This window comes from Panthera onca, chromosome D1 (genome assembly GCF_046562875.1).
Source record: "Panthera onca isolate mPanOnc1 chromosome D1, mPanOnc1 haplotype 2, whole genome shotgun sequence".
Lineage (NCBI taxonomy): Eukaryota > Metazoa > Chordata > Mammalia > Carnivora > Felidae > Panthera > Panthera onca.
Window position 1 is genome coordinate 2,106,808 of NC_138348.1, and position 27,272 is coordinate 2,134,079.

At 67.6% G+C, this 27,272-nt stretch overlaps 1 protein-coding gene across 2 annotated transcripts; it reads left to right on the forward strand.

Annotated features, from left to right (window-relative positions):
• The first annotated feature begins 8,165 nt into the window (after positions 1–8,165).
• SLC67A1 (solute carrier family 67 member 1) lies at positions 8,166–27,162 on the forward strand. 2 transcript variants are annotated; one of them, XM_081790195.1, is made up of 11 exons: positions 8,170–8,393; positions 8,446–9,589; positions 11,936–12,033; positions 12,795–12,955; positions 13,308–13,440; positions 20,696–20,814; positions 21,492–21,599; positions 22,398–22,498; positions 24,637–24,738; positions 24,940–25,060; positions 26,929–27,162. In XM_081790195.1, the coding sequence occupies exons 2-11, from the start codon at positions 9,446–9,448 to the stop codon at positions 27,105–27,107; spliced, it is 1,266 nt and encodes a 421-aa protein (XP_081646321.1). In that variant the 5' UTR covers positions 8,170–8,393; positions 8,446–9,445; the 3' UTR covers positions 27,108–27,162. The 2 variants fall into 2 exon arrangements, with proteins under 2 accessions (XP_081646322.1, XP_081646321.1); XM_081790196.1 differs by lacking the exon at positions 21,492–21,599 and having other exon boundaries at positions 8,166–8,393.
• Positions 27,163–27,272: the final 110 nt, after the last annotated feature.

The window sequence follows — 27,272 nt, forward strand, 5'->3', positions numbered from 1 at the left end:
GAGGACGCTGCCCCTCGCAGCCTCACCTTCTCCTCCACAAGATGAGGCCTGGAGGCCCCGAGGAGTATGGAGAGTTACAGATTAACTAGCCAGCCTCCAGCGACAGGCAGCCAGCCCAGCTCGGAGCTGGGGCTGGCGGGGAGGGGGGTTTCCTAGCACACTTGGCCCGGGGCCCAGCGCCGGCACAGCCAGAACCTTCCTCCCCGCACCGACTTCCCGCGCTCTGCCGGCCCCGCCCCCAGCCCCCCCAGGACGGGCTGTTCTCGGGGCGGCTGCCAGGCACGTCCTCCACAGGTGCCGGCCTCCCTCCGGTGACGCGTCCACATGCCGCACAACGCGAATCCAAAGCTTGGATTACAGGGGCTGCCTTGTGCTCCGGCCCCGGGCTGGGCCGGGGGTCCTCGCTCCCCGGGAATTAGCAGGAGGGGCTGGGCGGGCCGTGGGGGGAGGTGCGGAGGAAGCCGGGAGCAGCCCTGGACGTGAGGGCTCCCTTGCCCCATCCCCACGGCCGGCCAGGCGGGCCAGGCACTGCTTCCTCTCCGAGTGCCGAGCAGAAGGCCACCCCAGCCCAGCTGGCCCACTACTGCTCAGGCCTCCGCACTGACCATCCCGGGAGGCCCGGGAACACTGCTTATCCTAGCCCCCCACAGACCTCTGCGGGGCTGGGGAGGGCTCCCAGGGTCGGGGGTGGGCAAGGAGGAGGGTCTGCGGCTGGCCCTGAGCCCCACCAGGCCTCCCGCCTGGAAAGAGCAGGAAAAACGAATCTGGGTGAGCAGATGCCCCGTCCTGGGTCTCGTTCTGCCGAGCCCCCGGCTTTCTGTCCGGTCTTCTTGAGCTAGAGGGGACCCCTCGGAGTCGGAATCTTCTGTCCACAGGGTACACCAGGGCCGCCAGCTCCCACCCTGCTTCCAGCACGCCCACGCGGCGCTCAGAGAAGCCCGAAAGCCGCGGAGGAGACGTGAGGCCCCCAGCCCTGCCCCGGCCCCGCAGAGGAGCGGGCCCACCCGGGCCCCGGGGCCACGGAGCACGTACTGGGCGGTGTGCACTGGGCCGGGCAGCGTGTAAGCTCCCTGCGCCCGTGACACCCTGAGCGGGCTCCCAGAGCAAGTCGGGCCCCCCCAAGGCCAGGGGAGGGGGAGGCCCTCAGCATCTCATCCGTGCAGTCCTTTACTACATTTCCTACATTTACTACCCCCCCGGCACCCAGCTGGGTCTCAAAGGTGAGCGGTGGGAGGTCAGGACAGAGGCCGGGAGCCCCGCAGGCCGCACGGAGTAGGGGCTCAGCAGAATGGGTGCCTGTCCCCTCCCTCCCTCGAGGGCCCGGACACGGTTTGGAAAGCTGCTGAGGTGCCAGAGGTGACAGCTCCCGAGACCCCGGGCTGCGGGCCGCAGGCCCTGCGGCCCAAAGCTGGGCGCTTGCTGCCCCCTGGTGTCCGCAGATGGCATTGCAGGCAGGAGCCCGCCCCCCGGGCCCGCCCACCTGCCCGCGCACTGGCCACTGGGAAGGAGAGCCCAGGTGGACCCCAGCGCAGCCCTGGGGTTGGGGTGGGGGGGGTGGGGGGAGGTGGGGGGGCCGTATTCATCCCTCACCTGGTGGGGAATCTGGGCAAGGGCCTGGCTCCCTGGGCCCACAAGTCTCCTCGAGTCCAAATGGGGGGATCGGCCTAACGTGGCCCGCCAGGGCCGTGCAGGGGGGAAGCCTCGTTTTCAAAAAGTACCCCATCACCCCTAGATGTTTGGGCGGGATGGGGGGGGGGCTGTCACTCACACATCACTGGGAAATAACACATGGCCTTCGCCTTTCTCCCTACACATGGGTAGGGGGGCAGGGAGCCAGGGGGCCAAGGAGCAGGGAGAGGAAGGGGAGGGTCAGCCAGGCTAAAGACGCAACGTTGAGAGCTGGCCATTCCCTCTGGTGCCCCTCAGCCCCCTCTCCGTCCTCCCCACCCTCAGCTCCTCCTCTTCCTGTCCCCCCATCTCCTCCGCCCCCATCGCCCCTTCACCCTCTGCCTCCTCTCCCTCCACTAGTGCTGCTGATCGAAGCCCCGGGCAGTGCAGGGCTCTGTGGCCGGCCCGGGCCCCCACCGGTTAGGCCTGTCCCTGCCTCGGGGCCTGCCGGCTGCCTGTGGACGCTGTCACGAGTCCGTCCACCTCTCACAACACCCACCAAACCAGTAACCCTAAGTGCACCTCTGCGCTGGGAGCTGGGGCCCTGCCAGGGGAGCGGCATCCAAGAAAGCAGGCCTGCAGAGCGAGCGCCCCACAACGTCTGCTGGCCCCCCAGAGATGAGCCTGCGGCTAAAGGGGACCCTGGGGGCTGCCAGGGAAGGCCTGGGCCTACCTCCAAGCTGCCCCCGCCAAGCCCTGAGCATCCTCCACTACAGGGGCGGTCCGTGCCAGGATGGCGGGACGTGGGGTACAGCGAGAACCCCCAGCAGACCCCCCCCCCAGGTTTGGGATGAGGAGGGGGATCCTGGCAAGGGTGGGGGTCCCAGGCAGGGACGGGGCCAATCCCAGGCCCTCGCCCGTCACGGCTGGTACCGAGAGTGAGCCCAGAACGAACCAGACTTCCGGAGAGGGCTTCAGGGGCCGGGTGTGCAGGGCCTGGAGTCCAGCCCAGGAGCCGGCGACCTCGAGAAGGCACCGAGGAGCCTTGGAGGCTTCCAGCTTAGGGTCCAGGGTCCTGAGGTTTAATGGAGGACGCAGGTGCCTCGAGCAGAGGCTGGGAGGGGGGCCGAGGAATGGCTGAAGTCAGGCGGCTGGGAAACGATGGTGTCCCAGGCCAGGGCAGGGGCTGGGGACCCCGGAGGGACGAGGCCAGAGGGCGCTGGGACCCTGGGATGTGGGGGGTGTGATGAAGGGGGGGCACCCCCCCTCCCCCGGTTCCTGCTGGTGGCCACAAGGTGGCTCTTCCCTGTCTGGCCACTCTAGTGCCGGCAGCATGCACGTGGCACAGGGGTTGGGGCAGGGGACAAGGTAGGGGGCACTGCCTGGTTAAGCCACAAAGCTTTGGGCTTTGGAGTCAGGCACGGCAACTGCCTCTTACTGGAGCTGTGTGACCACGGACAAGTCGCTTAACCTCTCTGTGCCTCTGCTTTCTCCCCTGCAAGGCTCCTGAAGAGTCTCGGGGGCCGTGTCCACACGTGCCTGGCGCGGTGGCCAGCACCCTCCCCGTGGCCACTGTCTCTGCACGCCTAGAGGGGTGGCCGAGCACAGCGCAGCACCAGCGGCCCCCTCCAGCTGCCACTGTCACGTAAGCTGGACATTTGCTCTGAGTGCAGGGCCATGGGCTGGTGGGGAGACCCAGACCCCGACGCCCCCATCATATGCCGTTCCCTAATAACCCATAGGGCACGGTGGAACACAGTGTTCACACGCTGGGCAGCTTGGACAGTGCCACCAAGCCCTCCAGAGCCCTGGGGGTCCGTGGGGCACAGGTCCCCGCGACTCTGCCCGGCGCTCAGCGATGTCCTCGGCCAGCCCCGGCTGGACGCTGGTCGGTATGCAGCTGCCGTTGGCACACCCTCTCTGTGCCGGGCAGCCCCGTGCGTTATCTCACCGAATCCGCCCAGACCATTTCACAGATGGGGAAACTCTCTCAAGAGGACGAGCCCCTTGTCAAGAGCTGGTAAGTCCCGGAGATGCCAGCCTGCTGGGGCTGACTGCAGGCCCCCCGGGCTCCATCCATCCTGAGCGCACTGGCTGCTGGGTCCTACAGATGGGGCCTCCCTGCTGAGCCCCTCCCCCAGATTCTGACCTGGGGCAAACAGTGGAGCGAGTGGCTGCCTTGGGTTGGACATCAGCCATGGTAGCCTGGAAGCCCACTGTTGGCCGTGGGTCCTTGAACAGGCCCTCCTCCCCGAACGTCCAGTGGGGATCCAGACCGGGAGTGTTTCCCTGGGGCCTGGTGGGGGGCAGGGGGCCTCCCCTCCAGGGGCTTCCAGGCTGGTGGGTGGAGCCAGAAATAGGTGAATAAACCAGGGCGGGGTCCACGGCCTGATGAAACCCGCTCCAGGGAGGATTCTCAGGGTGAGTCCCGTGGGGGGAAGGGGCTGAGACGCTGGGGTCTCGCTCATCTGCAGTTTATCAAATGTGTGCAATGCCCAGCTGTCACTGGAGCTGAGCAGGGGACCAGGGGCCCGGGGGGTGGGAGGCGCCAGGGCCCCTAGAGTCCGGCCCAGCCAGGTTCCAGGGCTCCCAGAGCACGGAAGACAGGCTACTGTGTGTGGCTGTCCCCAGCACAGACCAAATACCCAGGCTCCCTAAGTGCCATCCAGGCAGGCGGAAGTGACCGCGGGACAGCCGGGGGGGGGGGGGGGCTCTCTAGGGTAGGAGGCTGTGTGGGTTTGTGACTTCTCTTCTGGCTCCCTGGAGGTCCTTCCTGCTTCTTCCTGGATGGCTTCTCCATGAAGTTTCCAGCGGGCAGAGGTTCTGGAAGACACTGGATAGTCAGAACGTGGCATCGTTCCCTCCAGCCGGGGGACGAGGCAGCAGGACAGAGGAGGCCGTGCCAGGGGTACCTAAGAGGCGGGCACACTCCAGGCCCCTCGGGCATGTGCCTGTGGGGGGGGGGGGGGCGAAGCACCGGGAGCACACGAACAGGAGCGTGTTCCTGCCACGTATTCTGCCTCAGTTTCCCCACCGCAGCCTGGTGAGCAGGTGTGGGGCCCCAGCCCCAGCTGCTCTGAGTCCTGCTCTCCTGGACGGCTCAGAGGCCTGCCTCTCCCTGATTCCAGGCTGCCCTTCTGCCCTCTCACACCCCCTCGGAGGCCCTTGCCAGGCCAGACCACAGCTCCTGGCCACTTCCGCTCCGGCCTCCCCTGGTTGGACACCCCTCCTTCGAAGCTGTTTTTTTTGCTGAGCACGGAGGTCAGGGCAAGGCGTCCCTCTGGGGGGCTGGAGGTAGGGCGCCCGTGACCTCGCGTTCCCATCTCCATGCTGCTACCCCTACCCCAGCGCCTTCCCTCCTTCCTCTGGGCCAACTTCCAGCATGAGTCTGTCTGGCCTGCAGGGACCCATAAAGGGAGAGTGGCCAGCCATCCTGGTTTGTCTAGAACTCTCCGGGTTTTTCCCTGGAAAGCCCCATGTCCCAGAAGCGCCTCAGTCCCGGGCAAGCTGGGGCAGCGCGTGCCTCACGCCAAGCCTGAGTTTCCCCAGACAGGGTCCCCTGTTCCTCCTCTGCTCTGGCGGGAGGAAGGGGACATAACCTTCCCAGACTGTATCCCACCCGTCACGGGGGGATCCCAGGTCTCCAGTCTGCGAGCCTCCTGCCATGGGCACCTCCAGCATCCTCCACTGGCTGTCATGAGGGACCCCCGCCGCAGCATGAGGGACCCTGCGTCCCAGCACACAGCCAGGGGCAGAGCAGGGCTCAGTGCATGCAGGGTGTGAGCTCGCCCATCCAGGCCTCTGCCCCCGAGCAAGCTACTCCCTCCTTCCCCCTGACTCTGCGGTCCCTGCATCACTAGAGGCCCGTGGAGAAGCCCCCGGTAGCTGGCAGAACCTCCCCTCTAACCCAAGGCTCAGTCCCCTGAACCCACCCGCAGGGTGAGTCAAAACTGACCTGGCACTCAGCTCAAGAGACCCCGCTTCGGACACGAGCCAGCCCCTCCCAGACCCCAACCCCAGGAGCCTACTCAGACTCCAGCTCTAGAACATTCCTTGGCACCTGCAAGCCCAGCCCCTCCTATGGCATCTGCAGAGGGACTCGGCCCTCGGAGACCCTTAACCAGGTGGCCTCTGGGATGGAGCTGACAAGCCGCGGCCGGGCCCCCGATGCCCACAGCCGGCCGGGGTGCCCCTTGTAAGGCTATGACTCCAAGAACAAGTCACCAAGTGGGAGTCGGCATCTGACACCCTCTCCCAGCTGGGAGGGGCCCCCCGAGCCCCCAGCACGGACGCCGCTGTGGGGGTCTGGGCGCCCTGCTGGTCGAGGCCCAAAGCTGCCCCTGGGTGGATAGCTCCCCCCACCCCGCCCCCTGGTCTTGGTCCTAAACTGGCCAAAACCCTGTGGGCATCCCCGAAGAGGTAACGTTTGAGGTGGGCCCTCGGGAAATAGAGTAAGAAACACTCAACCCACGAAGGGGCTCATCCGCCGAGAAGGAAGCCCCCCGTCAAAGCCCCGGCTCGGGCCACAGCCCCAGACCACACTCTCCTGCACCCGCACACTGACCCACGTCTCCGCCCACCCGAGCGCAGAGTTCCAGCACGTTCTCCCTCGAGAAACCCTCTCGGCTCCCGGGGCTCTCACTGCGGGGGCTCCCCCGGCCACGCCCAGTCCATCAGGACCGCCCCCTGGGGGTGAGCAGCTCCCCACCCCCCCACCCCAAGTCCGCGGCCCCCTCACCCTGTGCCTCCCCCGCCCAGCAGCCCTCTGGAGCTCCCCAAGGACCCCCCCCTCTACTGAGAGCTGGCCTCACCCCTGCTCTCCAGAATCTACTCTTGCCCCACACACGCTGACATGGGCTCTCAGTAAACACCCCAAGCCTGGCTCACCCCTCTGCCTCTGTTCAGTCTGGCTGGCCCTGCCCGCTCCTGGCCCATCTTCGCTCATCCTTAAGACTCCTTGGAGGCATCACCTCCTCCGAGAAGCCCTCCTCCCTAACCCCAGCCCTGATTCCTCCAGTGGGCCTGGATCAGCCTCACCCTGCAGCCTGTTTCTGGGAGAGGCAGGTGGGTGGCTGGGGTGGCCCTGGGGCCGGAGTGTGTCCCGGGGGGGAGTGCAGAGCGTTTGTTGAGGGGCTAAGCGAGGGGGGTTGGCTGCTCTGGAGAAGGACGACCGGGGCCGGGGATTCCAGGGTTACGGGTGCTCCTCTCTCCTCGCCCAGCCCAGAGGGCAGTTTTCCCACACTCCGGGACCAGGAAGCGCCCCGCCCACACTGAGCCAGCTCACGACAGATCCTCGGGCAGCCCCCATCCCTTCGGCCCCGACCAGTTCCCAGCCTCCAAACGTCCTGCTAGAAGCAGGAGGAAGGGAGGGGTGAGTAACCAGCCCCTTCCTGCCCACCCCGCGTGCTGCTCGGTCCCCTCAGCCTCCCCGACCTGCCCTGGGGCAAAGTGGGGACTCCCACCCCACCCTCTCCTGCCTCTTTACCCACAATTCCTGCCTAGAGAATCCAGAAGGAGCCAGATGATGTCCCAACCTCCTGGCCAGGTCTCTGGGGAGCAGCCACAGGCCCTGGGGTTTGGGGGGGGGGGGAGGTGAACCTCCTGGGGACAGTCCCATCCCCCACCCCCACCCCCACAGAGCACAGAACCACCTGAACTCCAGTCCTCCTCCCAGGGCTGTTGAGTCTAAGACACCGTGTCCCCCTACTTCCCAGGCCAGCCTTTCTGTGCAGAAAAGCCCTGCTGGTGCACCTGCCCCAGCTCGGGGCTCTCAGCACAACTCCTGAGCCTGACAGAGAACAGGGGACACTGTCCTCAGATACAAACACGCCTCCCTCCCCCGTTTGCATTGTCTGGACTGAGCTCTTCCTCAAACCCAGGCCACTGTGTGTGTGTGTGGGGGGGGGGGGGGGGTGAGCCGCTCCCCCCGCTGCCCCGGGGCCCACTAGCCTCTGCCCTGAAAGGCCCCGACCGCAGGCCGCGGGCTCCCTGGCTCTGCCCCGAACAGCCGGACTTTGGTCCCCCCATCCCAGCCCTCCCGGGCACCGCGGGAGGACCTGGCCCAGGAGCCTGGTGCCCGGGGGCTTCCCGCTCTGCTCAGCTACAGTTAACACAGGCAGAGGGGACTTCACATCTGGGCCTATGGTCTGGCTCTGGGGGACAAGCAGCAGAGTCCTGGCCCGGTGCCTCACCTGGGGTACTGTGTCTGACCCCGAGGCCGAGTCTGTGTGCTCCCGTGGATTCCAGCAGGGAATCCTGGGGACCGTAAGCCCCCCTGCAAGCCCCACAGAAAGACGGCTTGGAGCCAGGCGTACCTGCATCCAGGTCTCTGGCGGCCCAGCCAAGGGGGTACAGTTGCCGCAGGTGCGAAATGAGGACCAGTGTCCCCTGATCTGCAGGGGAGGTGGGGAGAGGGCCCAGGAGCCGTTTCCAGAAATGCTCCTGTCGCCCCCCGCCCCCCGTCCCAGCCCTCCTCTGGGTCTCTGTGCAGACCCCAGAGAGGGGGCAGGCCAGACAATGAGCCCTGCGTTCCTTTCCCTCCCTCCACCCCTCTCCCCTCCTCTCCTTTCCAGCCCCTGGCTCCCATCCCTCTGCCCACCCCATGCCCCGACTGCTCTAAAAGTCAGAGTTCCTGCCGCCCCACCTGAGTGGGAGCAGGGGCTGTGTGGGAAGTGGCGGGGCGGGGGGCAGGCTGCTACGCCCCTGGGCCTGTAAGTGGAGGTGAGGCTGGGGCTCCCCAGGGAGGGTGGGTGCCCCAGGTCACCCCAGGAAGGCCAGAGTCCCAGGTTACCCCAAGAAAGCTGGTGCCGGGTCACCCCAGGAAGGCCAGGGCCTCAGGTCACCGGGAGACCTCAGGTGCCCGAGCCCAGCACTGGAAGGGCCAGGCCGGAGCTTCCCCGGGAGGGCTCACCCCGCTGGAGCGGTGCCCTAGGGCCGGGCAGGCACCGGAGGTCACTGTGGAGAGGACGCCCCTGACCAGGACCCCTTACGGTGTGGAGCCTGTGAGCGGCCGGCTGACAGCCCCTGACCCGCGGCTCTCAGCCTCTAGCCTCCACCCCCCAGCCTCCCCGAAGCGGGAGGGGGAGGGCGCCAGAAGGGCCAGCCCCGGGTTTCCTCCTGCTGTTGCCCAGCCCCGCTCCCACCCCTGGACCCCAGACTCTGAAGGCCACCCTCGGGGCTCAGCTGACAGTCGGGTGTTAATTTGGTGACACTTTGTAGAGGCCTCCCTGGCCCCACAAAGTCTAGTTTCTGCCAGTGGGGGGCTAGAGGGCACACGAGGCCTTGCTCTGTGCCCCGCCCCACCCTCCGGCCACCCCAGAAGCCCCCTTGGGCTGGGTGAAGGGTGTCAAACCTGCCTCTGGAAGCCGCCCCTGGTGGAGAGGGCTCCACCGTGGGCCTGAGGCGCCCCTCGCCCGACAACAGGGACCCAAAGACATCAGCCCCACACATGCAGGGGGCACCTACCTGAACTACAGTCAGCACCCATCTGGGCCTCTAAAATGGGCCCTCCCTCTTAAAATGGGGTGCTGGTGCCTTCCTGCATGGGGCACGTGGGTCCCCCAGCTTGACTCAGGCTAGGTTCCGGGGAGCTGTGTGCCCAGAGCCCCGGAGCTGGCTGGGGAGGCGCCTAAGGTCACACAGCAAGCGGCCGGAAGCCCTCCCCGGGGGTCCTGCAGCACTGGCCTCTCCCACAGGCCCTGTCCCAGAGGTGAGCACCGCCCGCCTCCCGCCCCGTGACTCAGCACCCTCGCCGGGCACCACAGGACTTTTGCCCCCTGCGCACCGTGCCGGCCTCCTGCCCCGATCCGTCCAGGCTCTCCCGCCGCACCTGCCCAGGATGCAGGGAGCCGGAGCCCCCAGGCGCCGGGGCCCCTACTCCAGGGAGATAGGCGCTCTGGGCCGTCCCGGGGTCATACTACTCACCTATGCGCTGGTGACCCTGGGGCTCACCTGCCTCTTCATGCGGTTTTCCATCATGCCGGTGAGTGCCCGCCCTCAGCAGCCTGGCCACCAGCACGGCCGCACTGTCCCCCTCGGCTTCCATCCGTGCAACAGCGGGGCCCCGGGGGGTGGGGCCGGTGCCGCCCAAGCCACCCACCGCACGGAGCTGAACAGGTTGAGGGACCCGGGGACCGTGCTTCCCGGTCCGCCCGTGGGCACTTCCTGTGCCCTGGTGCACAGCCAGCCCTGCCCCGTGGCAGTGCCCCTCCCCCTGGCCGGCCTGGCTCCGGCCCCATTGCCCTATGGATCCACCCGCCGGGACACCTGCTCGGCTCCCGTCCTTCCTGTGCTCGGGCCTCCGCTCAGGCCTTCTCCGCAGCGAGCCTCCCCTCCCAACCCCCGCCCGGACCCTCCGTCCAGGGCCTGCTTGGCCAGCCTTCCTGCACGATGTCCGCACCCCACATCCTGCCGCATGTCTCCCCGACCAGGACCGAGAGGGCGGGACTTGACGCATCACCTCCTCTGCTGCCCCCACCCCCCCCCCCCCCCCCCCCGGCCTGGAGCGCTGCCTGGAGCCGGCAGGCGGTTGGTTAAGCGTCATGGTCAGCACTCAGGGCCCGCCCGCCCACTCTTTATTGATCCCACCTTTCACCCTTGCTTATTCATTCAACAGACCCGTGTGGGGCTGGCCGGGCTCCCACGCTCTCAGGGCAGCAGCACCCGGGGGGATTCGAAACGTCCCAGCGCCCCTTATCTGTCTGGCCTGGGTGGGGCCATGGCACAGCCACTAAAGCCCCCCAGGGGATTCCCGTGAGCGGACTTGTGCCTGGGGATCTGGCTGGGAGGGGGCCGCTGTGGGCATGGCAGGAGTCCCCAGCCAGGTGGCGAACCCTAACCCTGCCCCAAAGCCCATTTCACTTCTACCAGACGGCCCGGTCCAAGCCCTGACTCCCTTCCTTAGCGGCCAGGTGGCCGGGGCGGACGCCTTGAGGTCCCATCATGAAATGGGTCACACTGTCCCTCCCTGGAAGGGTTGGTGCAGGGAGCGACGAGAGAACAGTTAAAGGCACAGAGCAAGGGCGGCTCTCCGTGGATGTTGTATGTATCGTTCAACAAATGCCCATCGAGCACCTACTGTGTGTACCCTGTTCTCAGAACTTGGAATACAGCGGGCAGGGACTGAACTGTCCTTAGACTGTGCTGTGCGTAAGATCACGAGGCGTGCGGGGGGTGCTGGGGCTGCCCACAGACGTGTGGCGGCTTTGGGATCAGGAAGGCCTTCCCGAGAAGGCGGGCTTAAAGGAAACAAAGAGCAAGCCTGGCTAGTGCAAAGGCCCTGGGGCAGTAGTGAGAAGAGTGCAGCTAGAGAGGAGTGAGTGGAGGGGAGAAGGAGGGAAGGCCAGAGAGAGAGGCTGCCAGGACTCCAGGAGGATGCTGGCCGCGAGGAAGGCCCCGCTGGCCTCAAGGTCTGCGAAGGGTGAGCCCAGGAGCTGCCGATGTATTGAACGTGGCCGTGCAACGGTTCATGATTTCGAGCCCCGCATCAGGCTCTGTGCTGACAGCGTGGAGCCTGCTGGGGATTCTCTGTCTCCCTCGCTCTCTGCCCCTCCCCCGCTTTCTCTCTCTCAAAAATAAATAAACATTTTTTTTAAAAAAAAGAATGTGGCTGTGCAAGAAAAGAGGGGTTCAGGGAAGACACCGGGGTTTGGACCTGAACCCTTGCCGGGGGTGGGGGGGTGTCAGCAAGGGAGCAGAGGGGCCGGTCCTGGGGGGAGGCCATGGGGAGTCCGTTCTGGATGTGCTGCATGCCAGATGCTTCTGGACATCGAGTGGAGAGCCGGGGGCAGTTCAGGAGAGAGGTCCCAGGACAGCAGCTGTCCTGGGGACCCAGCGAGGCTCCCTGGAGTGACAGGCGCAGAGCAGCAGGAAGGCTCGGGCAGGAGGGCGAGCGCCTCCAGGGCTCTGGAGAGACACTGGTCGCTGCCTTTACCTCCCCAGGTGGGCGTGGCTCCAGAGGGGCCGGGAGAGGCTGGAACCCACAGAGAGGAGGCCTGTGTCGTTCAGGGAAGATACTGCAGTCCACGGGGCAGCTTTGGGCGAACGAGGCTAAACCCGTGGGGGCTGGGGCCCCCCCCCACCTGTTTGAGGTGCGCCCCGCAGAGGGGAAGGAGGGCCAGCCGCTGCCTGTTAGAGCCTGGCCCCAGAGGCCCCGTGGTCTCCTCCCTGTGGGAGACGCAGCCGAGTCCCAGGCCCCTCCCAGACCCACCGCAGACGGGTCAGAGCAGCTCCCTCCCGCCCAGCCCGGGGCCACCTCTCCCCCTCCTCACCCTCCGGGGACCCTGGATCCAGACCCTGACCCTTCCCATGGGCCCCCCTGTGTCTGCAGTACCTGACCCGGAGGCTGGGCCTGGACTCCGTCGCCTTTGGCCACCTGCAGACCACCTTTGGCGCGCTTCAGCTGCTGGGCGGGCCCGTGTTGGGCAGGTACCGTGGGGCAGGGAGTCTGGGGGCCCTCCCCGCAACGATGACCCGGGCCTGCCCCTCGGAGGTCAGGGGCTGGGTCGTGCCAGCCTCTCAGACCGACACTGGGCACAATAGTCCCTTTCATGCCGGGGACCCCTGCTCCCCGGGGCCCTGCCCGCCTCCTCCACGAATTCTGGTTTGTGTCCAAAGAGGGGATTGTCCCGGCAGGGCTGTCGTGGCTGGAAACGTCCAGCATTGCCGAGCTGGGGGTCCCACCAGCGACGCCCCTGGACCCCCACACCTCCACCGGCCTCAGCGCTGCTGGGGCCTCGGGCTCAGGGACATGAGGGCAGACATCATCCTCCCGCAAACCCTGGGGTGGAGATCCACGTGGCAGGCATCAGATCTTCGGGGGAACTGTCCAGAAAAGGGGCTCCAGAGGCGGTAAAGTCGGACCAAGCAGGGCTCCCAAGGGTTTCACGGCCCTGCTCGGAGGCCGGGTGGAGACAGGGCAGGAGCCTGGAGACACTTTCTGCACAACACACACGCACCTTGCTCCCTTTGGAGCCCGCAAGGTGTTCTCAAAGGGAGCAGGAGGGCCCTGCTGGGCCAGACACCCCCAGGTCGCCGAAAGCTGACCCACTGGAAGGATGGTGACACTGAGGCTCCGAGAGGAGACCCCTGCGGCCTAGCTCCTCGGCAGCCCCAGGGGGCGGGCGTCAGGGGCAGAGGCGGCAGGACCTGCTTGGTATCTGTGAGCATCACAGGTTTGGTTCCCCCAGGTTCGCCGACTGGCGCGGGGCCCGCGCCGCGTTCACGCTCACCTTCCTGGCGTCCTCTGCCTTCTACCTGCTCCTGGCGGCCGCCTGCAGCCCGGCCCTGCCCGGCGTGGCCTTGCTCTACGCCACGCCCTTGCCTGTCGCGTTCATGCAGGGGATGCCAGGTAGGGCCAGGCGGGGGCCCGCTGGGGCTGCGGGAGGACTGCGGGTGGGGGTGGGGCTGAGGTCACGACCTGAGGGAGGTGCGGGGGCGGGTCTCCTCTGGGTACCAGTCTAGGCCAGAGAGCAGGACCGAGGTGGGAGGGGGGGTTGACATGGGGACGTGGCCTGGGGGGCGGGCAGGTGGCTGAGGGTGGGGGGCGTGGCCTGTGCAGGTGCGGAGTAGGTCCTGGGGGGTGTGGACGAGGCAGCGTTGCGCGGGGCACCCTCAGGGTGCGGGGTGGGGCGCGGTCCGGGCCTAGGCCGCTCGGGGCTCCGCGAGGGGGCCGCACGGCTCAGTCCCCGCCCCGCACCCAGTCGCGCAGATGACCATCGCGGACCTGTCTGAGCCCCAGGAGCTGCCCGCGGCCCTGGGCCGCCTCGGCCTGTGTTTCGGGGTCGGCATGATCTTTGGCTCACTGCTCGGCGGGACCCTGAGCGCCACGTGCGGGTGAGTGGCCGAGGCTGGAACCAGGCTGGGGGAGGGGGGGGGGCGGCGGGCCAGGAAGCGGGGTGCGGGTGCTGGTCGGGATGGCCGAGACTGGCTGGGCCCAGGCCGCCCACCTCGCCGGGCCTCGGAACGTCTTGGGTCAGGTGTGGGACGGGCAGCAGGGACCCACGCGGTGGGCGGGGCTGGAGGGGGCGTGGCTAGTGGGCGGGCGGGGCCGGAGGGGGCGCGCGAGCGGGTGGGCGGGGCTGGCAGGACGGACAGGGCAGGGACGCGAGCCGACCCAAGCAGGTGGCGCGGCCGGTGCAGTCCCGCAGGGTGCGCGCCAGGGCAGCACGGAGGGCACCAGGAGGTCCCAGGCTAGGGAGACGCACGCGGCTGGCCCGGTCACATGAAAACCAGGCCGGACCTGAAGAAATTGGACGGCAGGCCCTGGAGGCGGGGTCCCCGGATGACCAGTGGGCATCCTGCGATGGGGGTGCTGCGGGCAGGAGGACTCGAGGGCAGCCTGTGGGCAGTTCCGTAACTGCACAGAGCCGTCTGCAGCAGCAGTCCTTGGAGTGCCCCCTGGGAGAAGAGAGGAACCTTGAACCCGGGACACCGAGCCCTGGACAGGCCCTGCCAGGCGTGGGCGGGGAACCTCACTTCCGCTGCCCCACCCCCATTCCTCCTCCCTCTCCCCAGCAGCCCCAACACCCACTCAAAATCGGCTTCTTTCATAGGAGTGGACCTTGCTCCTTGCCTTCCTTCGACACAAGTCTTTGCTTTTGGTCTGGAATGTGGGTGCCCAGCTGTGGATGGGAGGCCCTGTGCCAGCTGGGGACCCACCCGCGCCGGCCTTAGGGAGTTGCCCTGGGGCCCTATTCAGGACAGGAACCTTGCTGGTCTCTGAAGTCACACACACACACACAGAGGAACACACACAGGCACCTCTGTGGACAGCCCTCCTTCTGATCTCGGATGAGCCTGTGCTGGCCCCTGGGCCTCTGGGGGCATCGGTCTCCCCAGGCTCCCCCAGTGCCTCCAGACAGCCCCCAACAGTGGTAGATGCAGCGGGTGACGGCTGATCCGCAGGGACGGGGGAAGGGGAGGGTCCCGTGGCCGGCTCCACCAGCTCCCCACCCCAGGATTTTCATCAGAGTCTGGGGTGCAGATGTCTGTCTCCACGGAGCACCTCAGCCAGGAGGCTGCAGGGGGGGAAGGCAGAATTCCTTTCATCTGCTTCCTCACCGGGATTTATTGAGCAGCTACTAGGTGCCCTGGGATTCCAGGTTCTGGGATACCGTGGTGGCTAGGACAGGCCAGGTCCTCGGAGGAAATGAAAATGACACGTATTTCTAAAGGGTCAGGGTGAACTGCCTGGCATGAGAAGTAATACAGCACGATCGGGGGCCAGACAGATGGGTGGTCACCAGGGTGTCACCTGCAGGAGGTGAGGGGGGCGGCAGGACGACCGGGGAGGCCGGTGTGGATGGAGTGGGGAGCAGGGAGGGCAGGGAGCAGAGGTGGGCAGGAGGCGGGGTCTGCCTCGGATTTGCTGATGGCTGGGACGTAGGTGTGAACTCAAGGCCACGCCTGGACTCTGGGGCCGGCCTTGGGGGGAGCCGTGAGCCCTGCTGAGATCTCCATCGGGCTGTGAACTCAAGGCCACGCCTGGACTCTGGGGCCGGCCTTGGGGGGAGCCGTGAGCCCTGCTGAGATCTCCGTCGGGCTGAGTCTGGTGCCCGCTAGGCCCTCCAGGCAGCTATGGATCGGGCAGCTGAGTGAGGGGACCTATAGTGAGCAGAGCAGGGCTGTGTCCTCAGGTGGGTGGTTTTTAAGCCCCAGGAACGGGTTCGGGTTGAGCCCCAAGCCCCGAGCCCCAACCTGGCACGTCACATTAGAAGCGGGGGTCAAGGAGGGGGTACAGTGAGGGCAAGAAGGGAAGGAGATCCAGGAGAACATCCGGAAGCCGAGAGGTGTGCAGGTCAAAGAGGGGAGGACCCTTGACGCTCCGAGGGGCGGCAGCGACCATGGGTTCTGCCGGCACATGAGCCGCTGGGGGTGATGGGAGCCTCAGTCGCTAGACCAGGAGCAAGAGGAGGAGAGCCTCTGCGCTCCCTGGGAGAAAAGGAAGAGGGTCGGGAGGGTGTACCAGGTGGGGGCGGTGGGGGGGGGGGGGACGTCAGGGCGTGAAGAGTGTGCGGGAGAGGGAGAGGTAGGGCCGGGAGGAGCCTCCCCGCCCCCACGCTGCCCCACCTACCTGGACTCAACAGCCAGGTGCCTGTTACCGTGGTCACCTTGACAGGTGCTCTCACCCGTGAAATGGGCCCACCCTCACTTGCTGTGGGGCCTGCGACTGTGCCCGAGCCTAGGACCACCCCCCCAGCCCTCCCCCCACGCCCCCTCTTGTCCCCCCCCAACCCCCCCCCACGTCCCCTCTCGTCGTCACCTTCCTTTTTTCCGTCCCAGCTGCTGACCCAGAAGACACAACTCACTGTCCTCTCCCCTGGGCCTCCCCCAAGATTGCCTGCGCCCCTGCCCTCATGTTCCGGAAATATCCATTCACTTCCCTGCCTTCTTTCATCCCAAGATCGAAGGTGCTTTATAACCCTATGCATCCTTTGGTGGGAAAACGGAGGCCCCGGAGACAGTGAGCCTCCCCATCCAAGGCTCGGGGGAGGCGGGCTCCCGGACCCCGAAGCCCCGTGGCGAGGGCCACATCCCGCCTTCCTTCCTTTTCCTCGGTGAAAACCGAGGCACGCTGTGAGGGCTCCCTGGCTGCCATCTTCCTGCCTCCCGTGCCCCGGTGACCCCTCCCCCAAAAGGCATCAGCCGTGTCCCCCCACCTCCGGGAGCAGGTGAGGGGAGAGGAAGTGCCCTTGGCAGCCTCCGCTTGTGGGGCGGGCACCGGTAGAACTGGTTTCGGCTCAGCCTGGAGCTCTCCTACCCAGGGCCCAGGCCCTGAGTCACTTAGCAGGTGGGGGCCGCTCGGTGACTCATGGCCCTGAGCCCAGCGCCTCACAGCCTGGGGAGGCCTCTATCACGCCCTTCCCACAAGTGCGCCCTGGGCCTCGGCGGTAGGCAGCACCAGCCTGCGGAGCCCAGCTGAGTCAGGTCCGGGGGGGGGGGGGGGGTCCGGGGGTCCCCGTCGAACGTCGAGCCAGCCCCCAGGCCTGATGGCTGGAGCCAGCGCGGACAGGCTTCCCCCGCCAAGTGCGAGGCTTGGGCTCCGTCCCCTGGAAGAGGTCGGGATTTGGACAGATGCCCCCGAGGGTAGCAACTCCTTTCGGCTCGGGGGGATTTGGGCCCGGCTGGGGGCTGGGTCAGGCAAACTGACATGGTGCCAATGGTGTCACCATCACTGGCGGCCCTCCTGGGCGCTAACGCGGGAGAGGGGCCCCGCTCTGGCCCCAGGGCGAGCTTTGCCCAGGGGGCGCTCGGCGACTCCGAGGGGATTTATTATACTCCTTATCTGCAGCCCTGAAGACTGGGGACTCCGTCTCAGCCTTTGGTCTGGCCGGGGAACAGGAAGCCCTCATCCTGCTGACAGAGGGCTTCCGCCCGGGTGACACGGCCGCTTCCCCTGGAAGTTAATGAGTAAACACACTGGGACAGGAGTGACTCATGGGTCAGCCAGGCGGCCTGCCCCACTCGGTGCTCACGATGGCTCATTGAGGCCGTGCGGGGCCAGCCCGGTGTGCGGCCTCCCCACCGCAGGGGGACACAGAGACCTGACCGAGAGACCCTGGGTTTTCCGGGCAGTGGGAAGTACACACAGCACAAGGCCCACCTGGCCAAGAGCGAGCTCAGCTTAGACCCGAGAAGTGAGAGAGAAGGCAGCTACTGCAGGTGGGGCTGGGACAGACAGTGTTCCAGGCAGAGTGGGAGCCTGTGCAAAGGCCCTGGGGCAGGAAAAGGCCTGGGGCTTGTTTGGAGGCCTGTGTGGGTGGGACTGGAGGGATCAGGTGCTCTGGGGACACAGAGGGCTGCAAAGTGTTAGGCCAGACAAGGCTTTTAGGCCTTTTTTCTGGGACCCAGAAGCCAGAGGGAGGCTGAATCAGGAGTGGCCCCACAAAGACTTCCATTTTCAGACATTGTTCTTGCCACAATATCATGGGATGTGGATGGGGCAGGGCAGGGGCACTTCACCCCAAGCCCCAGGCTGGACGTCCAGTGACTCTCTGGAGACCCTCACAGCCAAGCGTCACATGAGGCTGGGCCCCAGCTGACCCCAGCCTGCCCTCCGGGTTGGATAGGAAAGGGGGGTGCCACCCGGGAGGCCCTGCGTCCCCTGGGCCAGGGGAGCCACAGAGCAGGAGGGAGGGTGGCCCAGGCTTCCCGAGTACTGTCACCCTGTGGCCAGTCCACATAGGGTGGGCCAATGGCCCAGCCCACCGCCCTCCTGATTCTGTCGGCTTGGCAAACTCCAGGCCCTCGAGATAGAGGTGAGAGGTGGCGTTTGCAGCCTGCACCGTTTGACCAGCGTGGGCAACCAGCCGTGACGAACGGAGGCCGGTGGGCTGGGCTCCAGGACGGCCAGGCGGCCCCCGGGGACCCGTGCAGCCCGTGGGAGATGGGGACAGGGTGTCCCCGGGGAGGGTGGCCCTCATTTGCATCTGAGGAAAGGAAGTCACCCAGCAAGGTCGCCACCGGGAAGGGCAAAGGGACAAAAGACTGGTGCCCGGAGTTCTGCCCGGAGTCCTTTCCCGGCCTTCATCCCTCCAGCCTCCCGTCCGTCCAATGAGCCAACAACCACGGCTCGCAGACGCCCCTCGTGATCCTGCACAAAGGAAGCAGGAGGCCCCCAGCAAGGGAGCTGATTCTGCCTCGTGCTCAGGGGCGCACTGACCCGAAGGTCCCTGGGGAGGGGCGTCGAGTCTCGTCCGGGAGGGCAGAGCAGTGCCCGCCCGCCTACCCCGTGCGGGCACAAGGCCAGAAAGGGCTGAGAAGTCCCTCCACGCAGAGGCATGAGGTCTTTCTGGCATTTTGTCCTGGGGGAGCTGGAAGGGGGCCTGTGGCGGGGGTGGGTGGAGGAAGGACACTCCCTCCCTCCCACGTCCCCTGGGAAGCTGTGGCCCCTCGACTCCCTCCGGGGCCCCCAGAGTCCTTGTGTTTCCTTCGGTTTACCAGCTAGCATGCCGGGCGGGGGGTGGGGGGGGGGAGAGCCCACAAGAAGGGGCCTGGCTCCTTGCCACCCAGCCCACACTTGTCACCAGCCTCCCAGAATAGCCACCTAAGTGGCCGCCTCTGCTCCCACGAATTTCCGGGGCATCTGGCAAAGAAAGCAGGCTCTGTCCCTGCCCCCCAGGCCCCGCGCAGTGACGTGCGGGTCCTGAAGAAAGGGCCCTTCTCTCTGGGGACAGCCACCGGGCCCGGGGTGTCCCTGCCCACGTCACAGATCAGTTCCTGCCAGCGGAGGAGGGGGCTTTGGTCCGTGCTGGCCTCGTCCCTCCCCGGGGCGTCAGTCCATGGGAATTCCCGTTCATTTGGAAGCCTGGTGCCCACCATCCCCGGCAGTGGGAGTCGGCCGGGGGCCCTGACATGGGCCAGTGGGTGGGGGGGGGGGTCCGCAGCACGTGCAGACTGGACCAACTGTGTGCGCCTGGGCAGGTCCCGGCCGGGGACACGGGGCGGCCCCGCCCCCACGCCTCGCTGACCCCACGGGGAACAGGGCCTTTCCTGGCTGTGGTTGCCCACAGGAGCCCTGTGTGTGTGCACCCCTGTGTGTGCGTGTGTACGTGTGTGTGCCTTGCTCGTCTGCGTGTGCACACGTGCAGCCGTGGGGGGCGGGGCGGGGGCACTCAGCTTGTGGCTGGCCTCGCTCGGAGATGCAGGGGACACCCACCCCCCTCTCGTCCCATGCTGTGCGGCCCTGAGCGGGAGCTCCGCTCAGCTAGGTGTCAGGGCTGCGTGCGGGTGAACGGCTCTCACCTGTTCTGCGGTCTTGGCTCGGGGTCCTGCCCAGGCTCAGTCGTCCTCAGGGCCAGGCACCGTGTGTCTGAAGGAGCGAGCCCCTCTCAGAGGACAGAGTGCCCCCTGGGGAGGACTGCCAGGGCGCACGGAGAAGGGCTCCTGCAGGGTGCATAGGAGCTCCCGCTGCCGCTGAGGGGAAGGGCTCTCTGGCCAGGCACCAGCCTGGAAGGGCCGAGCAGCCTGGCTCAGTAAGAGGCTCCCACGTGTTCCTCCCTCCGTCCCCCACCCCAGGAGGGGGCGGTTGGCCCGCAGGAGGAAACGGGGACGGTCACGAGGGCTGGCCCCAGGGCCAGCGTCGTCAGGTGACGTGGGGTCACCGGAGGGGTCAGGGCCTGAGTTTCCACCTGATGACCCACAGCCCGGAAGGGTGTTCTCGGAAGCTGAGGGCCCTCCCGAGTCCGGGTCCTCGGTGCGGGCGGGCAGGAGGGAGGGCATCCTGAGGGTGGTGCCCAAAGCCCCTCCCCCAGCCCGGAATGTCCCGCCCCCCAGGTCGAGGGGGAACAGGAGGGAAGGGAAGGAGGCGTGCCGGTCTCCACGACACAGAGGAGGCCGCGCGGGGTCCCATGGTCTTCGTGCAGGTAGAGCTGAGATGCAGACCCGAGCCCCGGCCCGCCCCTGCACCTCGGGGTCGCCGGCACCCCCTCCTGGCGCCCCGGCCCCAGTGCCGCCTGGCGTGTGTCTCCCCATCAGCCCCCAGGGACAGAGAAGCGTCACCTACAGGGACAGTCGAGCCGTCCCCCACCCCGGGAGGCCCGTCCAGTCCCCGCAGAAGGAGGCAGGGCCCTTCCTCTGGGAACCCGTTTGCTCCTCTGTCCAGGGCTGTGCAGGGAGATCCCCGTCCAGACACCGCCCGGGGCTGAGGCGCGGGCCCCCAGGTGTCCAACGCCCTTGCCCCGGCTGGGAGCAGCAGGTGCACACCACGCAGGCACCGGGTCGGCCCCTGGGGGTCTTCCCACCCCTCGACACCTCCTGGGAGAACCCCCGCCCAGCCCGCCGGGGCTCACCTCCCGGGCTCGCGCTCGGGGACCGGGGCCCACGTGCTGTGGCTGCCGAAAGCCGCCGTTGCAGTGTGACCGTCGGACCCGGTGATGGCTTCGTCTGCCCCTTCATTCTGTCACCTAATGAATGCACCCTGAGGGTCCCGTCCCCTCCCTCCAGGTCACAGGCCGTGGGGACATGGCTGTGGGGTTTGGGCGGTTCTCAGCTGCTGAGACTCATTGTGGCCGAAGGGGCCGGTAGGGGCCGCGTGTGGTGCCCACAGCCTGGGACCCACGTCCTGTGTGACCACTACTGTCGCCCCCAGGATGCACTGCCCCGCGACTGTGGCTCTGGTGGCCAACCTCGTGGGAGCTGTCCTCAGCTTTACCTTTATCCCCGTTAGCACGAAAGGGGCCAGTGCCCACGACCGGGCGGTCCCCGCAGGTAAGCCCCGCCTGGGACGCCCCGCCAGGCCGGCCCCCTCAGGGACGCGGTACCTGGACGCCGGGCGGGTATGAGGCCTGAGCCCTCCGCCTCCCCAGCCAGCACCCCGGGCCTCCCTGCAGGGAGAGTCGCCCAAGGCCAAGATGCACGACAGTGGCTTCCTGTCTGCTGGGGGTGGGGGGGGGCATCAGAGAGGCTGAGGCTAGAGGCAGGAGAGATGTAGGCGAGGCCCGGGGAGGACAGGAAGGACCACGGGGCAGGGTTAGCCAGGCTCCTGAGTCCCAAATCGCCAGGTGCCATGGTGCCCACGAGCCACTGCCTGGGTCACATGGGCTGGGGGAGCCAGGGCCAGGCCAGGTCGCCCGACAGCAGAGGCACTGTGTTTCCGGAGCGCCTCCCAGAATTCGGGGGCTCTAGGGTCAGTGGGGGCGGAGGGCTCAGCCCTAGGAGCGTGACGAGCTGCCCGGTGCCCCCAAAGGGGCCAGCGAAGGGGGGTGCCGGGGCCTGTGGGCTCCCGAGCCCACGAGCAGGTGCCACGGCCAGAGGGAGGAGTATCTGCTGAGAGCAGGTGCCGGCATGGGTGCGGGGTGCTTTCCCGGACCCTGCAGCCCGGCCGAGACCAGGTCAGGGAGCCGGAAATGGGCTGAGGCCTGCCCAGCCTCTCCGGGTCCCCCCAGGCGGACCCCAGGCCAACGTGTTTGACCTGAAGGCCATCACCCGCCTGCTGCTGCAGTCGGGGGTCCTGCCCGTGTTCCTCATCAAGGTGGCGTCCAGCCTCCCGTTCGGTGAGTCCCAGACCTGGTGCAGCTGAGAGCTCGGGGCCGTGGGGAGGGGGCCTGCGGTCAGGGCGTCCCCCTTCTCCGCCCTGTATCCCGGGCCGCACGCTTTCCCCTTCACACACGTCCTGGAGAAGGGGCGGCCCCCTGGTTCCCGCCGAGTGGAGGAGGGAGGGAGGGAGGAGGGGAAAGCGGTGCCCCATTCCCTGCAGCCCCGCAGGGCCCCCCTCACGCACAGTCCGAAGTGCCCTGTGCTTGGCAAGCCCCCCGGGGTCCGTCCGAGAGCAGGGGAGGCGGTGCGTCTGAGACGAACCCTCAGGGGTGCCCAGCACCCACCTCCAGCCCCCGTCCGGGGTCCTCTCCTTGGGGGCAGCGCAGAGAACAAATTAGCGAGGCTTCGTGCTGGTGCTCCAGGGCTAATCCCTCACCCGCAGGGGCTTCTTGCAAAACTGTGCTGCAAATCTCGGGGTCCGGGCAGCGGGGTTGGAGGCTGAGTCAGGGGACCGCCTGGCTGGGCCGGCGCCCGGAGACTCCGGTCCGACTTCGGTCGAAGGGGCCTTCGGGGGCCACCAGTGGGTCCGGGGTCAAATCCTCTCACACGGTCAGCCCCGGGCCCCCCACCTCCCGACCGCCTTCGCACAGGATGCCCCGGGCTCCCGCCCAGCCACGGGGTAGCTTCCGGCACCTTCCTGCGCACGGGCTACCTCGGTCCCTGGGGCCCCGCTTCCTGTGCCAGAGAGCCACCAAATCGCAGGCAAGGCCGCCAGGGCCCCACGGTCACCCGCCCTCCCTGAACCCCCCTCCCAGGGCTCTTCATGGTCATGTTCCCCATCGTCTCCATGGACTTCTTCCAGCTGGATGCGGCCCAGGCCGGCTACCTCTTGTCCTTCTTTGGGCTTCTCCAGATGGTGAGTGGGTGCCGGGCACGCGGGGCGCGTCTCAGACGCAACGGGCCTTGCAGGGCGCTGCCCTGAGCGCCTGCCATCGCTGTTCTGTACCGTTAGCTTCCGGCTGCCCTCCTGCCCCCGGGAGTGTGCCCTCCCCTCCCTGCCCGAGGCAGCCACCAACGGGCCTGCGCCCGGTTTGCACACTCGTCTGCCCCGGAGAGGGGAGGGAGGGGGCTGGTACCCAGAGGAGGCCGGCGAGCCCCTGGCCTCCTGTCTGGAAGCATGCGAGGGTGCACGGTCCTCTGAGTGTGCGGCCGGGTGCCCCCCCAGCAGAAGGACAGGGCGGGAGAGAGCCGGTGGTAGGGCACGTGACAAGATGCGGGCAAGTTCCTCGGGCCCTTGGAGCCCCGGTCTCCTTGCCCATCAAGCGAGTGACCCTTGTGGGGTGGCTGGGCCGATGAGGTGAGCTAACACGGCCAAGCTCTTAGAAGAGGAGGAAGCCCCACCCAGGTGACGGTCACTCGGTCCTTGCGAGGCGCCCTGAGACGGGCAGCCGCCTTCCGGTGGTACGGGGCGGCCCGTCTCCCAGGCCCCAGCTCCTCCTGGGCATCTGCACCAGGGCCCGGGGCGCAGGGACAGGTGGCGACAGCCGGAGTGCGGGAGGGGCTATTCTGGGACCGTCTGAAGGGGAGGGAAGCGTGTGACATTCCCAGCTCCTCCTGGGCATCTGCTCCCCACGCCTCTGGGCCCAGGACGGGTCTCACCCCTGGTGCGAAAATAGCAGCCACAAGGGCGGGAAGGCCTCAGGGCTGCTGCCGCCCGGCCGGTGGGCCACAGACTGAAAACAATGATAATTCTCCAGAGCTGGGGGCCGCGGGTTCTAAATGGCCGCTCCAGCCCGCCGGGGCCCTGCCCTGGAGACTCCCAGACCCAGGAGACCAGGCCTGTACCTCTGCGAAAGCCAAGAGACCCCCTAAGACCCTCAGGGACAGACGCGGGTAGTTCTGGCCTGGCCCGAGGCAAGGTGCCCGATGGTGGCGCCGCCCGAGACGGGCCTGGGGCTCCAGCACCCGAGCGACCCCCGGGGGCAGCTGAGGCCCCAGCTGCGTCTGGAACCTCTGCGGGCAGAGGGTGGGGTTTTGTGTCTACAGGGAGAGGCCTGAGGCCCCCTCTGCCAGTCACCTCCCAGCCCCCAGCCCCACGGGGTAGGGCCGGTCACCGAGGGTCTCAAGAGGCAGCCTGGGCGCCCCCACAGCTGGGCTCCCACCTGCTGCCTCCCTCCGCAAACCATTTCCTGCCCCACCCCGAAGCGTGTCGGCTGCAGCCTGACCCCAAGGGGACCACGGCATCCCCCTCCCCGTGGGGGGCGTTGGGGTTGGGGGGCTGGGGGGAGTGGCAGCCCACACGGTCCTGAGGGATGGCGTCACCACCCCAGCGGACTTGCAGACCCCTGTCTGTCGCAGGCCGTCCTGCGAGAGCCCCCACGTGGCCCTCACGTCCACCCCAGGCACGGTGCCACCACAGTGGTGGGAAGCGTCCATCGTACAGGCCTGGGGGGAGACAGAGATAAGCCCCCGACTACCCTCATCTCATGTGCCAGGCGTGATGAGCTGTCAGAGGAGAATAAGGGTCCTCAGAAGGGCAGAGGTGCAATTTTAGATGGGACAGTTGGTTGGGGGGGTGGGGGTCGGAAGGGGCTGCAAGTGCAAAGGCCCTGGGGTGGGGAGCACGCCAGCTGCTGAGCTGGCTGAGGCAGCAGACTGGGCTCGGAGGACATGTCGGGGGTCCGCAGGGCCAGGAGGGACCTGGATTTACTCAGACTGGGGTGGGGGCTGTGGAGAGGGTCCACGCAGAGGAAGCCGTTGCCCCCACCCCCGCGAAGCCGCCTGTGAGCAGTTAGTCGGCCTTCGCTTGATGAAAATGTGTTCATCGCGCTGGAAATTAAGGACACGGGACTCGTTTTGGAGATGACTGTCCGGGTGTATGGGTGCCGACGTGCGGTGCCCAGGCCACCCCGCCCCCCGAGGACCTGGCCGCTTCGGGACCCGCCCTTCTCCTCCGGCCGGGTGGCTGCTAGGGCTGGGAGGGGGTCCCCAGCTGTGGGGGGGGCCGCCCCCGGCCAGACCCCTCCCAGCCGGCCTCTCGCTCTGTCTCCCCAGGTCATTCAGGGCCTGGTCATCGGGCGGCTCAGCCGTCGCTTCTCGGAGAGGGCGCTGCTCTGGGCCAGCGTGCTGGGCTTCGTCCTGGTGGGACCGGCCATGGTGAGCACTTTCCTCGGGGCCGCACCCCACTGACAGCGGGGTCCCGGGCCCATCACCCCAGCTGTCTGCACATCCCAGGCTGCATGTGAGCCCCAGGGCCCCCTCCCCCCGGGGCCGGCTCTATGGGGCTCCGGGGATGGGCCCTTCCACCCCGGTCCTGCGTGGCGCCCCCAATCCCGTGGCCTCCCTGTCCCATGCCAGGCACTGATGTCCGACGTCCTCCACTTCTGCCTCCTGATGCCTGGCCTGGTCTTCAGCCTGTGTGCCCTCAACGTGGTCACCGACAGCATGCTGACCAAGGCTGTGTCAGCCGCAGACACGGGTGAGCCAGTGAGGGGCAGGGGACCCCCGGGGCCTCCTCTCTGGGAAGCTCTCTGGGCAGTTTCGGATGGAGCAGCTCCCCCCACTCCCCAGTTTCAGGCTGGGTCTGCCCAGACCCAGTGAGTACTGAGTGGGGTGGGTGGCCCGGGGTCCAAGTGGGGCGGGGGGGGGCTGCAAGATGGCTCAGGTGAGAATTCTGGCCGCCACCAGGCTGGGCTGGGCCTGGGGGGTGGAAAGGGGGCTTTTCGGAGCTGCTGTCTGGCTGGGCTCTGAAGCAGGGGCAGGATTTCCCTATAAAAGAGGAAGGGGAAGATTGGAACATTCCAGGCCAGGACCCGGCTCGGCGAGGTGTGGAGGGGGTTGGAACTGAAAGGCTCCTGAAGAGGCCAGTTGGGAAGACAGCCCAGTGGGGCCAAGCGTGGTCAGCACAGGGGGCTGCCAGGCCGGGAGGCGGGGTCCCCCCTCCAGCACGGGGTGGGTCGGGGGTGCCCGTGCTCCCTGAGTGAGTGGGGGAAGGCACGCAGCCGGTTAAACCCAGAAAGCCCCCAGCGCCCCCCCTCCCGTAGGACACGGGTGTCCCCAGACAGGGGATCCCCCAGCCCTCACTCTGTGCCCAGCGTTCTTTCCAGAGGCCTACAAGCCTCCTGTCCAGACTCAGCTCCCCGCCCCTGCCCTGCCCCCGGGGCAATGGTGCAGGTGGCCCCACGGGCTCCTGTGGCTGGTTGGGGTTGAAGAACTCCCCAGCAGGCTAGAGAGCCCACCCGACCGGCCACCCCTCGCTCCAGCTCTTGCCGCCTGTCTGCCAAGGGGGGAAGGGCAGGCTGAGCTCTAGAGGCCGAGATGGGAACCCGATGGCCCATGGTTGCAAGGTGGCATCTCAGGGCTGCCTCTGGTCCGGGGAGGCCAGGCAGGGCCCGGAGGGCTTCCTGGAGCGCTGGACCGACCCCCAGGAGAGGCCAGGAGGACGCAGGGGAACGAAGCGTGGAGAGATGGGGGCAGGGCCCGGCAGGGAGGAGGGCGGGGCCGCACCTGAGGCCCCGCCCCTCGGCTCGGAGGGACAGGGAAGCTGGTTCCCAGCGCCAGCCTGGGAACCCGAGACCACAGAGGGGGCGGTAATCGCTCCCGGTGTCTGCAGGGCGTGTGGGCGATGGGAGAAGCCGCTCTTAAATTTCCCCCACGCCGGGCCCTGGGCCCAGGCGGGGCCGGACCAGGCCGCTCCCAGCTCACCCGGCGGGCTCTCCGGCAACCCGAGCGGAGCGGGGCCCTGAGCCCCCGGAGCTGGGGACCCTCTGGGCGCACGTCTTGACAATACACGCACGCACACACAGGACACAGCTGCCCGGAGGGGCCTAGTGACAGGGGAGTCAGGTAGCCGGGGGCAGAGGCGGCCAGGTGAGCCCGGGGAGGACGTGGGTGCAGAGAGGCGGGCGGGCCGCCCCTCGAGGGCCCCCAGGACCCCGCCCGGTCCTGCGGAGGGCATCCTCCAGTCGGTAGGAGGGTGGTGGAGGCTGTGGGGAGCCTGCCTTGCACCCCAGCCCCAGCCCTCACTCTGTGGCTCAGGAGGATCTCCCCCCAAGCCCGCCGTCCCCAGGTCAGGGAGGCTCTGTCCAGGCTCAACCGGCCTGAGAGGGCGGGGCCTGGCCCGTGACCTGTGGCTCCACTCCGGGGCTCCTCCTGGGCTTGGGAGCTTTCTGGGGCAGGGTGCAGGCACCCGTGTGGCCCCTGAGTGGCTGGGTGGTCCGAAAAGCACAGTCTGGGTGGAGGGAGCTGGGGGACAGGGTTGGGGGCGGTGAACACGGGAGACCTGGGCTGCGTCCGGGAAGCGGGTGGCCAGGGCAGCCTGACTTGCCGCCCACCCCCACCCCTCAGGGACCATGCTGGGCCTCTGTGCCACCGTGCAGCCGTTGACTCAGACCCTGGGGCCCACCCTGGGCGGCCTCCTGTACCGCAGCTTTGGGGTCCCCGTCTTTGGCCACGTGCAGTTTGCCATCAACCTCCTTGTCCTCCTCGTGCTCTGGAGACAGCCTGTGCCCCAGAAGAAGGACTGAGTCCGGTGACCAGTGGCCCCAGGGCACAGACTGGCAATAAACTCTTCCAGCCTGAGTCCTGCAAATTCCCGTGGGTTAAACAGGGGACCTGGGGGTGAGCCATGGAGGGACGGAGGGTCAGATGCCGGAGAGCTTCCTGGAAGAGGGGGCATGCAGCCGGGCCCC